General features: G+C 39.7%; 1 protein-coding gene across 7 annotated transcripts; it reads left to right on the forward strand.

Moving 5' to 3' along the window:
- The first annotated feature begins 2 nt into the window (after positions 1–2).
- MRPL30 (mitochondrial ribosomal protein L30) lies at positions 3–16,957 on the forward strand. Of its 7 annotated transcripts, none has more exons than XM_045981170.1 (6): positions 3–101; positions 4,837–4,914; positions 6,570–6,650; positions 16,235–16,381; positions 16,608–16,681; positions 16,760–16,957. In XM_045981170.1, the coding sequence occupies exons 2-6, from the start codon at positions 4,864–4,866 to the stop codon at positions 16,887–16,889; spliced, it is 483 nt and encodes a 160-aa protein (XP_045837126.1). In that variant the 5' UTR covers positions 3–101; positions 4,837–4,863; the 3' UTR covers positions 16,890–16,957. The 7 variants fall into 7 exon arrangements, with proteins under 7 accessions (XP_045837126.1, XP_045837125.1, XP_045837128.1 ...); XM_045981169.1 differs by lacking the exon at positions 3–101 and adding an exon at positions 111–216; XM_045981167.1 differs by lacking the exon at positions 3–101 and adding an exon at positions 114–185.
- Positions 16,958–17,230: the final 273 nt, after the last annotated feature.

The following is a 17,230-nucleotide window of genomic DNA, read 5'->3' on the forward strand; positions in this document are numbered from 1 at the left end:
AGCCGGAACTAAAAGTGCGTGTTTTCGCCATCTGTGCGCGCCGTGACGGCTGGGGTTGAGTGTAGCATTTGGTGTTCTTAACACTGTTCACTTTTCACTCGGTGAGTAGGTTCGGTTTGAACCAGACTGAGCGGTGGCTGGTGAGAGGGGAATGAATGGCGGAAAGTTTTGCATTTTTTCTCGGAGTACGTACGTGGGAACGCTATGGAGATGCCGGTTGGTTTTCTTGTTGGATTCTGAGTTTGCGGGTCGCAGGAACCTAAATGGCCCTGCGCCCATGTTACTGTCTGATGGCCTCGCAAAAAGCCAGTGGTGGACCGGATGCTGTTTGCCAGTTCCCGAGCCCCTCGGCTTGTTGAGCCCGACTCTTGGAGTCCGAGGGCCGGGCCGCCTAGGCGGGGTAGCTTGGTGAGGAAGGGGATTCAGGTTGGTTTGAGCAGTTTCTTTGCTTCTTGTTTTATTATTTCGGTTTCCCACTGGGGGGTCAGCGTAACTTGATTTTTGTTAATAAAGATAAAATCTTACCTAATTGCATTTTAGAAGGCAAAAACTTCCAGGGTTGGCAGTTAAAAAATTTACCGTTTTACCAAAAGCTGTAATTTTGCAACCATGTTTTTGATCACCACCTAGCCACAGCGGCCTGTTCTGTGTCTTTTTTGCCAGGAGGCGCAGATGAGGAGGACTGCCTATTACTTGATAGGCATGAGGAATTAAAGGAAGAGACATTTATTGCCTTCAGAGATCTCGGTTTATTGAAAGGGAAATTCTGTGTTGTGCATTTTCAGTAGTGTTTCCCTTCCATTTGTTGTTAAATAGATGTCTAAAACTATTCAGACATTAACTGGGAGCGGAAAATCGCCTTGATAGCCTTCCCTGCAGGGGTATGTTAACATTTTGCTTACTGATAGCCTTCCAGAGGTTTTCTCTGTATACACACATTATTTTTTTTCTTTTTTTAATGGAAAAGGGATCATATTTCTCATGACGTATGTATTCTTCTTTTGCGTGGGTGCAAAAGAAGTTATTGTACAGTAGACGATGGTATAGTTACTTCAAGGTCCAAGAGTTGTGTGCCTTATTATTAACAATAATCTTTACTTTTTACTAGAACTTAAAACTTTCGATTGTTACTCCTTCTGAAGTCGGTGAATTAAACTTAGTTCAACAAAAACCGGTTGTGTGCCTAGTCCATGACGGGTGCTGCTTTAGGTATATGCTTGGGATACCTCTGTGAAGAGACAGGGCAGACCAAAAACAAAACAAAATAAAATATAAAAATTATTCTCCTTGTGGAATTAACATGTTCCTGGGTGGAGACAGACAGTAAACAACAAACCTAATAAACTGTGTTAGAAGATAAATGCTATGGAAAGAAAATCAAGGGGAGTAAGAAGTCTGACAATTTGGGCATCCGTCAAAATATTGAATAATGGATTCAGGGTAGGCCCCACTGAGAAAAGATTTGAGCCAAGAATTGAAGGAACTAAGAGAATAAAGTATGAATATCAGGAGCATTCCAGGAGAAAGAACAGCCCGTGCAAAGGAGCATGGCTGCCTGGCAACTTGGAGGACCTGTAAGGGGGCCGGTGTGTGTATTGATTAAGAGTGATTGGAGATGAAGTCCTAGAGGTGGGGGTTAAGGACTGGCTGTCACTCTCATCCATTAAAGCTTTTTGGGTATTTAATAAATTAACTTTTTTTTATTTTAGAATAATTTTAGGTTTAGGGGAAAGTTGTGAAGATAGTCCAGAGTTCCTATATACCCCACACCTGATTTCCCCTTTCATTAGTATCTTACATTAGTATGGTACATATGTGTTATAATTAATGAATCAATACTGATACATCATTAACCAAAGTTCATACTTCATTCAGATTTTAGATGTCCTAGATGTTTACTAGATGTTTAGATGTTTACTAGATGTCCTTTAACAGTTCCAGAATCCCATTTAGTCATCATGGCTCCTTAGGCTCCTCTTGACTATGGTAGTAGCTCACTTTCCTTGTTTTTGGTGACCTTGACAGTTTTAAGGCACTCAGGTATTTGACGAGGTATTGGTCAAGTATTTTTCGCAATGTCCGTCAAATGGAGTTTGATGTTTTTCTCTCAGGCTGGTGTTAGGGGTTTTGGGGAAGAAAACCACAGACAAGAAGTGCCATTCTCATTCCATCGTATCAAGTGTGCATGCTATCAGCTTGACTTTTATAACAGTTGATACTAACCGTGATCACCTGGGAGACATAGTGTTTGTGAGGTTTCTCTAGTACAATGTTATTTTCCCCCTTTCTATACTGTACTCAGGGAGCAAGTTATTAAGCATAGCTTATACTTAAGAGATGAGTGGTTTTTCTCCACCTTTTCGAGAGGGAAATATCTGCAAAGGTTATTTGGAATTCTCTAAGGGAGATTTGTTTTCTTCCATTAATTTACTTCTTCATTTATATGAGTATGGAAATGGTTATTTTATAGTTTGGATTATAAACCAATACTTTGTTACTTACTTTGTTGCTCATAATAGTCCAGCTTTAGCCACTGGGAGCTGTTTTCCTATGTCCCTTTGACATGCTCCCATCATTTTGATTTTTTGATTGGTTCCTTTCTAGTGCTACAAGATGCTCGTGTTTGTATATTCCCTGCTGTAGCCCTCCAATCAGCCATTTTTTCTTTTATTAGAGAATGCTAAGATCAGGGTGCTGGGTATGCTCATTGCTAGTGGGATGCCATTGCTTTTTGGTCTTCTTAGCTAACAGAGCTAACCCACGTGTACATACATGTCTGTGATTATTTCTTTATCCATCACTATATTTAGCTAAACATGAGCTCAAACTCTAATCTGTGTCATTGGATCACATGGATTTATTCTGGCTTTTTCCTCTTGCTTATATGTTACTTCTTAATCCAACAGTGAGAAAGGCTGGCTCACTGGCAGGTTTTGAGAAAAAGAGTTGACATGATCTGATTTAGGATTTTAATTAGATGATTGCTGCCATGGAGAAGAGATCTTAGGGAAGTTAGAATGGAAGCCAGAATGCCATTGAGGAGGCTTTTGTTGAAATTTAAGTGAAAAGAAAAAAGTAACAAAGTGTGAAGCCAGATGAGTTGGGTTAGTATATTGTTTAACTTGGGAGGAAGAAGTATGGTAAAGTAAATACTTTATCATAACCTATTTGATTGAAGGGTGGGAGGATTAAATAAGCATCTCTTCTAAGGAAAATTAAGCATCTCTTCTTAGAGCCTTGATACAAAATATATATAAACAACCAGCCAAGCAGTGGCTGATGATTTGAACTAGAAATTGTTATGCTGTGTGATAGTGTTTGAGGTCTGAAGTTGGAATGAGAGTCAAGATATTTTGATGTACTTCTGAATTCTGAGTTGAGCAGACCATCGCTCTAACCCATTTTTTGATTCAGACATTCAGAAACAAACATTGGGTGCCTACTGTTCATCAGATACCGTGCTAGATGCTGAGAGTAGAAAGTGAACAAGACAAAATTCTGCTTTCATGGCTCTAAGGATTTGGTAGCTAACTCTTCTAAAACTGAATACGTAATTAATTTTGAGAGACTGGTTCAGTTGCTAAAATTTTTTCTGAAGTCTGGCTCTTTTAATGGGACACCTTGCATTGATTCCCACAACTTCATTGCTTTGTCCACATCACAGGAAAGACTTGGAGAGCTTGAATGAGTCAGAATCTGGTAATTCACTGAAATACAGCATTATATCCTATTTTGATGTGTTAGAGTATTCTTATTATGGTTTTGTAATAATTTAATATTTTTGTTATAGTAAAAGCTACCATTTATTGAGGGCTTCTTATGTGCTAAGGACTGTTTTAGGAGTTTTTAGAATAACTCATTTGCATGTTAGGTATTATATTCTTTCTTTTGGGAAAAAGTCGAAGCACATAAATTAAATAACCTATCCAAAATGTACATGTACTTCATAAACCTAATCTTTTCTGTTTTCAGTATATATCAGTATAGTAGTTGTAATCATTTTTGTCTAAATTAACATGACTTTACATCATAGAAATTTAAGAATAGTTTAAAAATACAAATACTCGGGGCGCCTGGGTGACTCAGCAGGTTAAGCCGCTGCCTTCGGCTCAGGTCATGATCTCAGGGTCCTGGGATCGAGTCCCGCATCGGTCTCTCTGCTCAGCAGCAAGCCTGCTTCCCTCTCTCTCTCTCTCTCTGCCTGCCTCTCTGTCTACTTGTGATCTCTCTCTGTCAAATAAATAAATAAAATCTTTTAAAAAAATACAAATACGCAAAAAAGGAAGTTATGGTTTACTTTTTATCAGAAAGGGGTTATGATTTAGTGAAAATGCACTGGGCTAGGAACTAGAATTGGGCTCCAGACCGTATACTCCTTGGATTGCTGGATGCCCTTGGGTAAATGATTGATTTTTCATTTTCCACATAAGGAAGTTGTTCATTCTAGCTCTGGGAGTTAGGATTTCTTCAGTCCCTTCTAGCCCTTCCATTTTCTGATTCTATAACAAAGCATTCTTTGTGCTCATTGTTGAAGAAAATTTTTAAATAATAATAACCTCCTTTACCCTTTTTTGTTGAGTCAACTTAGGTTCTAACTCATCTGGCAAAAATGGGATGTGGTTAATGTATAGTTACTACCTATGGTTTTGCTGAACTCCAAGTAACATTTATTGTAACTTAATTCTTACCTTTATTTTATTAAAATAATAAGATTTCACTGTGAAACTTAAATCAAGTTTATAATTAACTTGTTTAGTTTTTTAATAATACAGAGGTCGGCACCTGTCAATTTCCAAGACACATTTGACCCACGGATCTATTTTCTGTTTGTCGTAGCCTCAGAAGAAAACCGTCACCACACTCATGGCGGGAATTTTGCGCTCAATAGTTCAGAGGCCCCCAGGCAGACTCCAAGTAAGTGTTTCTTTTTAAGTTTTCTCTCTCTCTCTTTTTTTTAATTCCTTAAGAACGGTTTCTTTCTCTTTTGTAACAAAACAGGCAAGTTAAACTGCACAAGTTCCCTTTTTTATATATTAAGGTTTTTTTTTAATGTTGAGGGTCAGTTTTATTTATGATTTATCTGCTGTTTTATCACTAAGGATTTGACATCACAAAAGGTCTTTTCCTAGAGAACATGCTGGTAAAAAATGTCCAGCGTTGATTTCCCCTTAATCTTTTTAAAAGTTTAAGGGTTTATTGTCTTCAGTTATGAAAACATTATGTTTTCAATCACAGAAAAATAAAAAACTGTGGAAGAGCAGAAAGAAGAAATGCACTCTCCAAAACCATTTATGCTTGTATTTTCATGTGTTTTCTTCTAGTCTTTCTTACAGAAATTAAGCAGCTCAGCCTAATCTGTTCATGAGGGCCAGAGTCTAGATGCAGGTGTGCTGCTGGCTGTAGATAATAATGCTAGGTGCTGTACATACATTACCTTAGCCTTAGATTAGTCCTGTGATGTTAGTGTTATTTCCTTTTGAAATAGCTGAGGCAGTTGACTCTCTGAGAGGGTAAGTGTCTCATTTCTCACAGATGATAAGCACAGAATCAGAATTAGAAGCCCATGTTTTTTCTTTCCATCTCTCATTCACTCCTACTTACTCTTTAATTATGTATGGGTCTCTGCAGGACAGAGAAGGCATGAAGGGAGTGAATATTGCCCATCCAGAGAGGAGTTTCCAGATAGGAAGCATTGGCAGTGAATCCTTTCGCTTTAGCCAACTGAGAGCAACAGGACTGAAGATTGCTGAAGGGGAAAAAGAGATAGGAACTAGGAGTGATGGCATTATAGGGATTAGAAAGAAAATGATAAACTCATTTCTTTTTACAGAGTATTGTTGACGATTATTATTCCACATTGTATAGAGCAGGAGTTGGCAAACTACCATCTGCTAGTCAAATTCAGTCCATCACCTACTTCTCTAGATCAGGCTTTATTGGAATGTAGCCACGCCCACTTATTTACATTGTGTTTCTGGTTGCTTTTGTCCCCCATTAGCAGAGTTGAGACTTGGCAGTGGAAACCATGCAGCCCCAAAGCTGGAAATAACTTCCTCTTTGATCCTTTACATAAAAATATTGCAACCCCTGGTCAGGAAGTCTGTTTCACTCATATGTGGAATTTAAGTTACAGAACAGAAGAACGTAGGGGAAATGAGAAAAGAGGGGCCAACCAGAAAACAGATTCTTAACTCTAGAGAACAAACTGAGGGTTACTGGAGGGGAGGGGATGGGCTAAATGGGTGATGGGAATTAAGGAGGGCACTTGCAATGAGTACCAGCTGTTGTAAGTAAGTGATGAATCACTAAATTCTATACCTGAAACTAAGAGTACACTATGTTAACTGGAATTTAAATAAAATCTTGGAAAAAAACCCAGAAAATCTGTATGTGCCTTTTGCTTTCTAATGTTAGTGGTAAGATGAATATATTCTTTCAGCTAAGGGGCTGAGATAAATGTTTAATAATAATAGGTTAGGTAAAAACAGATTCGTCCCCTAAAAATTGGTAGGTATGGATTTCTGCACCAGACAGAGTTCTTTAAAGAAATGTTTTATATCATGTTTTAGACGATGACAAAAGGTATGGAGTCTCTTATTTACGTGGATTGGATTCGTCACAAATTTACCAAGTCAAGAATTCCAGATAAAGTAAGAATAATGGTTGGGAGAGGGGGGTTAACGTTACTATTTTTTTAAAAGCATGTGATGTTTTAAAAGGTACCTGCTTTTGTAATATTGAAAACTTTTATGTTAAGTAATTTGCGGAGGTTGGTGGTAGGGAGAGTTTAAATAAAACATGGTTGAATTTATCTAAACAATGATTTTTTTTTTTTCTTTTTAAATATACTACCGGCCTCTGTAGTATAGGTTTTTATCATCTTGGAATCTCTTTATTCCTGCTTATGGTTTTTTGCCTTAGTATTTTGTGTTTTCACATTACCATTGTCCTCAGAAAACAGTGAGTCTTCTTCCTGCTCAGTCATTATGTGGCTCTGTGTTCACTTCTATATCGAATATTGCAACTTGGGATCTTTGAGTTTTCTCTGCTAGATTTATCTGTACATACCATTCTTTCGGAAAATACTAGCCACATTGCTTTTCGTGTTTTTTTCCTACATTAGCCACATAGAACCACTTGATTTTCCCACGTATTCCATGCTCTTTACACTGTTTCTTTCTTTTTTCTCTCCTTTTCTTTGGGATGCCTGCCCCATACTCTGTCTTCCACCATTCTTCTTACCCTGGGTCTCTTCAAAACGCCTAGAAAATCCAAACAAGCAAAAACAACTGAAAAGCATACTTTATCCCACCTACCTGGAGACAGCTACTGTTAATATCTTCCACATCCTTTTCTGTTTTATATTTTTTTTAATATTTTTTTTTATGTGTTTGACAGAGAGAAATCACAACTAGGCAGAGAGGCAGGCAGAGAGAGAGGAGGAAGCAGGCTCCCCGAGGAGCCGAGAGCCCAATGTGTGGCTCGATCCCAGGACCCTGGGATCATGACCTGAGCCGAAGGCGGAGGCTTTAACCCACTGAGCCACCCAGGCGCCCCTGTTTTATATTTTTAAAGATATGAATTATCTCATGTATAATGTTTCTCTAGTTGCTTTCTTCATTTAGCAATATAGTGGGAACCTCTCAGCAGATAAGTTTCTGCAATATTATTTTCATGATTGAATTATATGCCCCCTTTTTTGAGAGAGAGAGACATAGTGAGCAAGGAAACACAAGCAGGGGGAGGGGGAGGGGGAGAAGCAGGCTTTCTGCTGATCGGGGAACCCGATGCGGGGCTTGATCCCAGGACCCTGAGATCATGACCTGAGCCGAAGGCAGATGCTTAACGACTGAGCCACCCAGGTGCCCCTGAATTATACACTTTTTTTTTTTTTCCCATTTTATTAATTTTTTTCAGCATAACAGTATTCATTGTTTTTGCACAACACCCAGTGCTCCATGCAAAACGTGCCCTCCCTATTACCCACCACCTGTTCCCCCAACCTCCCACCCCTGACCCTTCAAAACCCTCAGGTTGTTTTTCAGAGTCCATAGTCTCTTATGGTTCACCTCCCCTCCCCAATGTCCATAGCCCCCTCCCCCTCTCCCAATCCCACCTCCCCCCAGCAACCCCCAGTTTGTTTTGTGAGATTAAGAGTCATTTATGGTTTGTCTCCCTCCCAATCCCATCTTGTTTCATTTATTCTTCTCCTATCCCCCTAACCCCCCATGTTGCTTCTCCATGTCCTCATATCAGGGAGATCATATGATAGTTGTCTTTCTCCGATTGACTTATTTCACTAAGCATGATACGCTCTAGTTCCATCCACGTCGTCGCAAATGGCAAGATTTCATTTCTTTTGATGGCTTCATAGTATTCCATTGTATATATAGACCACATCTTCTTTATCCATTCATCTCTTGATGGACATCTAGGTTCTTTCCATAGTTTGGCTATTGTAGACATTGCTGCTATAAACATTCGGGTACACGTGCCCCTTCGGATCACTACGTCTGTATCTTTAGGGTAAATACCTAGTAGTGCAATTGCTGGGTCATAGGGTAGTTCTATTTTCAACATTTTGAGGAACCTCCATGCTGTTTTCCAGAGTGGTTGCACCAGCTTGCATTCCCACCAACAGTGGAGGAGGGTTCCCCTTTCTCCACATCCTCGCCAGCATCTGTCATTTCCTGACTTGTTAATTTTAGCCATTCTGACTGGTGTGAGGTGATATCTCATTGTGGTTTTGATTTGTATTTCCCTGATGCCGAGTGACGTGGAGCACTTTTTCATGTGTCTGTTGGCCATCTGGATGTCTTCTTTGCAGAAATGTCTGTTCATGTCCTCTGCCCATTTCTTGATTGGATTGTTTGTTCTTTGGGTGTTGAGTTTGCTAAGTTCCTTATAGATTTTGGATACTAGCCCTTTATCTGATATGTCGTTTGCAAATATCTTCTCCCATTCTGTCAGTTGTCTTTTGGTTTTGTGAACTGTTTCCTTTGCTGTGCAAAAGCTTTTGATCTTGATGAAATCCCAATAGTTCATTTTTGCCCTTGCTTCCCTTGCCTTTGCCGTTGTTCCTAGGAAGATGTTGCTACGGCTGAGGTCGAAGAGGTTGCTGCCTGCATTCTCCTCAAGGATTTGGATGGATTCCTTTCTCACATTGAGGTCCTTCATCCATTTGGAGTCTATTTTCGTGTGTGGTGTAAGGAAGTGGTCCAATTTCATTTTTCTGCATGTGGCTGTCCAATTTTCCCAGCACCATTTATTGAAGAGGCTGTCTTTTTTCCAATTGGACATTCTTTCCTGCTTTGTCGAAGATTAGTTGACCATAGAGTTGAGGGTCGATTTCTGGGCTCTCTATTCTGTTCCACTGATCTATGTGTCTGTTTTTGTGCCAGTACCATGCTGTCTTGATGATGACAGCTTTGTAATAGAGCTTGAAGTCCGGAATTGTGATGCCACCAACTTTGGCTTTCTTTTTCAATATTCCTTTGGCTATTCGAGGTCTTTTCTGGTTCCATATAAATTTGAGGATTATTTGTTCCATTTCTTTGAAAAAAATGGATGGTATTTTGATAGGGATTGCATTAAATGTGTAGATTGTTTTAGGTAGCATAGACATTTTCACAATATTTATTCTTCCAATCCAGGAGCATGGAACATTTTTCCATTTTTTTGTGTCTTTCTCAATTTCTTTCATGAGTACTTTATAATTTTCTCTGTATAAATTCTTAGCCTCTTTGGTTAGGTTTATTCCTAGGTATCTTATAGTTTTGGGTACCATTGTAAATGGGATTGACTCCTTAATTTCTCTTTCTTCTGTCTTGTTGTTGGTGTACAGAAATGCAACTGATTTCTGTGCATTGATTTTATATCCTGACACTTTACTGAATTCCTGGACAAGTTCTAGCAGTTTTGGAGTGGAGTCTTTTGGGTTTTCCACATATAGTATCATATCATCTGCGAAGAGTGATAGTTTGACTTCTTCTTTACCAATTTGGATGCCTTTAATTTCTTTTTGTTGTCTGATTGCTGAGGCTAGGACTTCTAGTACTATGTTGAATAGCAGTGGTGATAATGGACATCCCTGCCGTGTTCCTGACCTTAGCGGAAAAGCTTTCAGTTTTTCTCCATTGAGAATGATATTTGCGGTGGGTTTTTCATAGATGGCTTTGAGAATATTGAGGTATGTGCCCTCGATCCCTACACTTTGAAGAGTTTTGATCAGGAAGGGATGCTGTACTTTGTCAAATGCTTTTTCAGCATCTATTGAGAGTATCATATGGTTCTTGTTCTTTCTTTTATTAATGTGTTGTATCACATTGATTGATTTGCGGATGTTGAACCAACCCTGCAGCCCTGGAATAAATCCCACTTGATCGTGGTGAATCATCCTTTTAATGTACTGTTGAATCCTATTGGCTAGTATTTTGGCGAGAATTTTTGCGTCTGTGTTCATCAAGGATATTGGTCTGTAGTTCTCTTTTTTGGTGGGATCCTTGTCTGGTTTGGGGATCAAGGTGATGCTGGCCTCATAGAATGAGTTTGGAAGTTTTCCTTCCATTTCTATTTTTTGGAACAGTTTCAGGAGAATAGGAATGAGTTCTTCTTTAAACGTTTGGTAGAATTCCCCTGGGAAGCCATCTGGCCCTGGGCTTTTGTTTCTTTGGAGATTTTTGGTGACTGTTTCAATCTCCTTACTGGTTATGGGCCTGTTCAGGTTTTCTATTTCTTCCTGGTTCAGTTGTGGTAGTTTATATGTCTCTAGGAATGCATCCATTTCTTCCAGATTGTCCAATTTGTTGGCGTAGAGTTGCTCATAGTATGTTCTTATAATTGTCTGTATTTCTTAGGTGTTAGTTGTGATCTCTCCTCTTTCATTCATGGTTTTATTTATTTGGGTCCTTTCTCTTTTCTTTTTGATGAGTCTGGCCAGGGGTTTATCAATCTTTTTTTTTTTTTTTTTTAAGATTTTATCTATTTATTTGATAAAGACACAGTGAGAGAGGGAACACAAGCAGGGGGAGTGAGAGAGGGAGAAGCAGGCTTCCCGCTGAGTAGGGAGCCCGATGTGGGGCTCGATCCCAGGACCCTGAGATCATGACCTGAGCCGAAGGCAGACACTTAACTGACTGAGCCACCCAGGCGCCCCCAGGGGTTTATCAATCTTATTGATTCTTTCAAAGAACCAGCTCCTAGTTTCATTGATTTTTTCTATTGTTTTTTTGGTTTCTATTTCATTGATTTCTGCTCTGATCTTTATGAGTTCTCTTCTCCTGCTGGGTTTAGGGTTTCTTTCTTGTTCTTTCTTCAGCTCCTTTACGCGTAGGGTTAGGTTGTGTACTTGAGACCTTTCTTGTTTCTTGAGAAAGGCTTGTACCGCTATATATTTTCCTCTCAGGACTGCCTTTGCTGTGTCCCATAGATTTTGAACTGTTGTGTTTTCATTATCATTTGTTTCCATGAATTTTTTCAGTTCTTCTTTAATTTCCTGGTTGACCCATTCATTCTTTAGAAGGATGCTGTTTAGTCTCCATGTATTTGGGTTCTTTCCAGCTTTCGTCTTGTGATTGAGTTCTAGCTTCAGAGCATTGTGGTCTGAAAATATGCAGGGAATGATCCCAATCTTTTGATACCGGTTGAGACCTGATTTGTGACCCAGGATGTGATCTATTCTGGAGAAGGTTCCATGTGCACTAGAGAAGAATGTGTATTCTGTTGCTTTGGGATGAAATGTTCTGAATAGAACTGTGATGTCCATCTGGTCCAGTGTGTCATTTAAGGGCTTTATTTCCTTGTTGATCTTTGGCTTGGATGATCTGTCCATTTCAGTGAGGGGAGTGTTAAAGTCCCCTACTATTATTGTATTATTATTGATGTGTTTCTTTGATTTTGTTATTAATTGGTTGATATAGTTGGCTGCTCCCACGTTAGGGGCATAGATATTTAAAATTGTTAGATCTTCTTGTTGGACAGACCCTTTGAGTAGGATATAGTGTCCTTCCTCATCTCTTATTATAGTCTTTGGCTTAAAATCTAGTTGATCTGATATAAGGATTGCCACCCCAGCTTTCTTCTGATGCCCATTAGCATGGTAAATTGTTTTCCACCCCCTCACTTTCAATCTGGAGGTGTCTTCGCGTCTAAAATGAGTTTCTTGTAGGCAACATACTGATGGGTTTTGTTTTTTTATCCATTCTGATACCCTGTGTCTTTTGATTGGGGCATTTAGCCCATTAACATTCAGGGTAACTATTGAGAGATATGAATTTAGTGCCATTATTAGCCTGTAAGGTGACTGTTACTGTATATTGTCTCTGTACCTTTCTGATCTACTACTTTTAGGCTCTCTCTTTGCTTAGAGGACCCCTTTCAATATTTCCTGTAGAGCTGGTTTGGTGTTTGCAAATTCTTTCAGTTTTTGTTTGTCCTGGAAGCTTTTGATCTCTCCTTCTATTTTCAATGATAGCCTAGCTGGATAGAGTATTCTTGGCTGCATGTTTTTCTCGTTGAGTGCTCTGAATATATCATGCCAGCTCTTCCTGGCCTGCCAGGTCTCTGTGGATAAGTCTGCCGCCAATCTAATATTTTTACCATTGTATGTTACAGACTTCTTTTCTCGGGCTTCTTTCAGGATTTTCTCTTTGTCACTAAGACTTGTCAATTTTACTATTAGGTGACGGGGTGTGGACCTATTCTTGTTGACTTTGAGGGGGGTTCTCTGCATCTCCTGGATTTTGATGCTTGTTCCCTTTGCCATATTAGGGAAATTCTCTCCAATGATTCTCTCCAATAGACCTTCTGCTCCCCTCTCTGTTTCTTCTTCTTCTGGAATCCCAATTATTCTAATGTTGTTTCATCTTATGGTGTCACTTATCTCTCGAATTCTCCCCTCATGGTCCAGTAGCTGTTTGTCCCTCTTTTGCTCGGCTTCCTTATTCTCTGTCATTTGGTCTTCTATATCACTAATTCTTTCTTCTGCCTCATTGATCCTAGCAGTGAGAGCCTCCATTTTTGATTGCACCTCATTAATAGCTTTTTTGATTTCAACTTGGTTAGATTTTAGTTCTTTAATTTCTCCAGAAAGGGCTTTAATATCTCCAGAGAGGGTTTCTCTAATATCTTCCATGCCTTTTTCGAGCCCGGCTAGAATGTTCAGAATCGTCATTCTGAACTCTTGATCTGACATATTACCCATGTCTGTGTTGATTAGGTCCCTAGCCTTCGGTACTGTCTCTTGTTCTTTTGTTTGTGGTGATTTTTTCCGCCTAGTCATTTTGTCCAGATAAGAGGATATGAAGGAGCAAATAAAATACTAAAATGGTGGCAAAGACCCCAGAAAAATGCGCTGTAACCAAATCAGAAGAGACCCCAAATTGTTGGGGGGGGAGAAAGGGGATAACAACAGGTTCAGAAAAAAAAAAAAATTTAAAAAATAAAACAAATAAAGAAAAAATATAAAAAAGAAAGAAAAAATATATATATTTAGATAAACTAGTCAAAAAACCTTAAAAAAGAAAAGGGTAAAAGTTTTAAGAAATTTAGCAGAAGAAGAAAAAAAAAATTGAAAAAAGAAAAAAGAAAAAAAAATTGAAGTAGCCGCAAGACTAAAAAATCGTGGATAGAAAGCCATGAGTTGGGGCACCTGGGTGGCTCAGTGGGTTAAGCCGCTGCCTTCGGCTCAGGTTATGATCTCGGGGTCCTGGGATCGAGTCCCGCGTTGGGCTGTCTGCTCAGCAGGGAGCCTGCTTCCCTCTCTCTCTCTCTCTGCCTGCCTCTCTATCTACTTGTGATCTCTGTCAAATAAATAAATAAAATCTTAAAAAAAAAAAAAAAAAAGAAAGCCATGAGTTCCGTGCTTTGCTTTCTCCTCCTCTGGAATTGCGAGGCTTTCTTAGGAGTTGAACCTACTTTCCTTGATAGATGAACTTCGTCCTGGCTGGATATTTCATTGATCTTCTGGGGGAGGGGCCTGTTGTAGTGACTCTCAAGTGTCTTTGCCCGAGGCGGGATTGCACCGCCCTTACCGGCGGCCAGAGTAAGTAATCGGCTCGGGTTCGCTTTTGGGAGCTTCTGTTCCCTGAACGCTTTCCGTAGAGTTCTGGTGGACGGGAATGAAATGGCGGCCTCCTAGTCTCCGGCCCGGAGGAGCTGAGAGCCCCGGGCCCCACTCCTCAGTGTGCCCCCAGAGGACAGCACCCAATCACTCCCGTATCCCCAGCCTCTAGCCACGCTCCGAGCGCACCCAGCCCGCGACCAGTTCAAGGTAACTGCGAGCTGAGAGTTCAGTCCTTGGCTCTGTCTCTGCAGCCGGCTTCTCCGTTCTAATACCTGCGAGCTCTGCGACACTCTGACACCCCCGATCCTTCTGTGACCCTGCGGGACCTGCGGCCTCGCTGACCCCGCGTGGGCTTCACCCTGGGTTAGTCTCTGGGGCAATGTCCCTCAGTGGAACAGACTTTTAATAGTCCTGATTTTGTGCTCCGTTGCTCCGCCGCTTGCCGGGAGCCGGTCCCTCCCCCCGCGGTCTATCTTCCCGTCGTTTTAGATTCACTTCTCCGCCAGTCCTACCTTTCAGAAAGTGGTTGATTTTCTGTTTCTAGAGTTGCTGTTCTTCTTCTCTTCGCTCTCCCATTGGATTTGTAGGTGTTTGCAATGTTTAGATAAGCTATCGAGCTGATCTCCTGCTACCTGATGTAGTTTCAGCCTGCTACTTCTCCGCCCTCTTGACTCCTCCCAATTATACACTTTTTGGTTAAAGTGCCATCTTTTGTGTGTGTGATTCCCGGGAGGTATGTTTCTTAATCTAATATCTTTGAAACCTTTATACGTACCTAAGTGTGTGTGTGTGTGTGTGTGTGTGTGTGTGTGTGTGTGTATAACATGATTTCTTAGAATCAGTATTTATGTAATGTATCATATATACAAACCTGTGTATTTTGGTACAGATGAAACAAATCCAAGAGCCTACTACAGGGGTGCCTGGGTGGCTTAGTTAGTTAAGTGTTTGACTTTGGTTCAGGTCACGATTCCAGGGTCCTGGGTTTGAGTCCTGTGTCAGGCAGGGGGTCTGCATCTCTTTCCCTCTGCCCTTTCTCCCTGCTCATACTCTCTCTCTGTCTCCTTTTTCTCTCAAATAAATAAAATCCTTTTTTAAAAAAAATCCCATTACACATGGTTGTATAGATTTTATTTATTATTATTATTTTTTTGCTTAAGAATGTTTTGTGGCCATTCTTCAAAGTTAGTAGCTGCTAAGATAGTAGAACTTATTTTAATGGCAGCTTTGTATCCCATTGGATACATCATTATTTAGTTGTATCATATTTTGTTCGGTTTTGTTATTGTTAGTTTTAGTTTTATTTAGAAGGTATGCATTGTAATTCATATAGTTATCCTATGAGGAACATGGATGTGGCCTTTAAATTTTTCAGTATTACAAATAGTATTACCATATACATCCTTATTCAGTACATTTTATGTATGTAGGGAAGTTTTCCATGGGATAGCTTACTGGAACTTTTTGATTCTTAGAGAATCAGTTTTGTGGACCCATTTCTAATCCTTCATAGGCAGTCGTTTGTACTCTTCTGGTGCTTTGTACATACTTTTTAATGATCCTCATATATTACTGTCATTGTAAGCTTATCTTTCTTCCCCTGCTTGAATGGGGTGGAGGATGGAGCTGTGCTGAGCTTTTTTAGTGCTAATACAGTCTCCAGGCATTTGAACTTTTTAGTGTCCTTTGATTGCTCCTGCTTCAGTCTTTTTTTTTTTTAATGTTTTATTTATTTATTTATTTATTTGACAGAGAGAGAGAGAGATCACAAGTAGGCAGAGAGGCAGGCAGAGAGATGAGGAAGCAGGCTCCCTGCGGAGCAGAGAGCCTGATGCGGGGCTCGATCCCAGGACCCTGAGATCATGACCTGAGCCGAAGGCAGCGGCTTGATCCACTGAGCCACCCAGGCACCCGCTCCTGCTTCAGTCTTAAAACAATCTTTGTGCGATACTTTTTTCAGAGTTTGAAATTATTAGACTTTGTCTATCTAAGTAATCAAATGGGTATAAATGTTCAGTTTGAGGCTAGGATTATAGAAAGATTTGGGATGAGATCATTATGTAGTCATTTTTTTTTTAAGAGAAAAGATATTAGACACATAGATACATAGAAGTTGAAATACATACATACATAGAAGTTGAAAATTTACCATTTATAATTTTTTCTTCTTAGGTATTTCAGCCTTCACCTGCAGATCATGAAAAATATGGTGGGGATCCACAGCACCCTCATAAACTGCATATTGTTACCAGAATAAAAAGTACAAAAAGACGTCCATATTGGGAAAAAGATACAATAAAGATGCTTGGACTAGAAAAAGTATGCAACTATTTAAGTCATCTTATGAGAGGTTTAAATTTGCTTTAAATTTTATAATTCTTAAACTTTAAGGTGTATTTTTACTTTCTTTTGTTTAAATGTATTATTTAGTGTAATTTATTTGAAACTTTGATTTAGACATAATAGGCCTTCATTTTCACATTTTGCTGAAATATGGGACCATCTGTTCTGAATCTAATCCATTACATGTTTCCTTTCTCTGTAGGCACATACTCCTCAAGTTCATAAGAATATCCCTTCAGTGAATGCAAAACTGAAAGTGGTTAAACATTTGATAAGGTTTGTTGTTTGTTACTTCAGCAATTTTAAAAAATGTGTTACCTGGTATAATTCTAAAAGCATTTCTTTATGTCACAGGATCAAGCCCCTGAAGTTACCCCAAGGACTTCCAGCAGAGGAGGACATGTCCAACATGTGCCTCAAGAGCACTGGGGAATTAGTGCGGTGGCATCTAAACCCCATAGACCAAGAAGCAGTTAAGTCCTAAGGCCAGAGCAGTTTCGTATTAAGAAATGTAAATCATTGTGTTCTCATTAAAATATATTTTAAATACTAGTCCTTTTCACTGGCTAAACATGGTGTGATTCTTCCTTATATAGGCTTGAGAATCAGTGCAGAGGACTGTAGAGGAAGGGAGGGGAAACTGGAGGGGAAGAAATCAAGGAGACAAACCATGAGACTCTTAACTCTAAGAAACAAATGGAGGGTTGCTGGGAGGGAGCTGGGTAGGGTATGGGGTAACTGGGTGATGGGCATTAAGGAGGGCATGTGATGTCATGAGCACTGGTGTTATATGCAGCTGATGAATAACTGAACTCTGCATCTGTA

The sequence above is a fragment of the Meles meles genome, chromosome 16 (assembly GCF_922984935.1).
Source record: "Meles meles chromosome 16, mMelMel3.1 paternal haplotype, whole genome shotgun sequence".
Lineage (NCBI taxonomy): Eukaryota > Metazoa > Chordata > Mammalia > Carnivora > Mustelidae > Meles > Meles meles.

Bases quoted from the DNA above. Each gene is read 5' to 3' on its own strand.
- MRPL30 (XM_045981166.1), top strand. From the start codon at position 322: ATGCTGTTTGCCAGTTCCCGAGCCCCTCGGCTTGTTGAGCCCGACTCT. The intron at 4,915-6,569 runs GTAAGTGTTTCT...ATCATGTTTTAG, and splicing joins GGCCCCCAGGCAGACTCCAA to ACGATGACAAAAGGTATGGA. The intron at 6,651-16,234 runs GTAAGAATAATG...TTTTCTTCTTAG, and splicing joins AGTCAAGAATTCCAGATAAA to GTATTTCAGCCTTCACCTGC.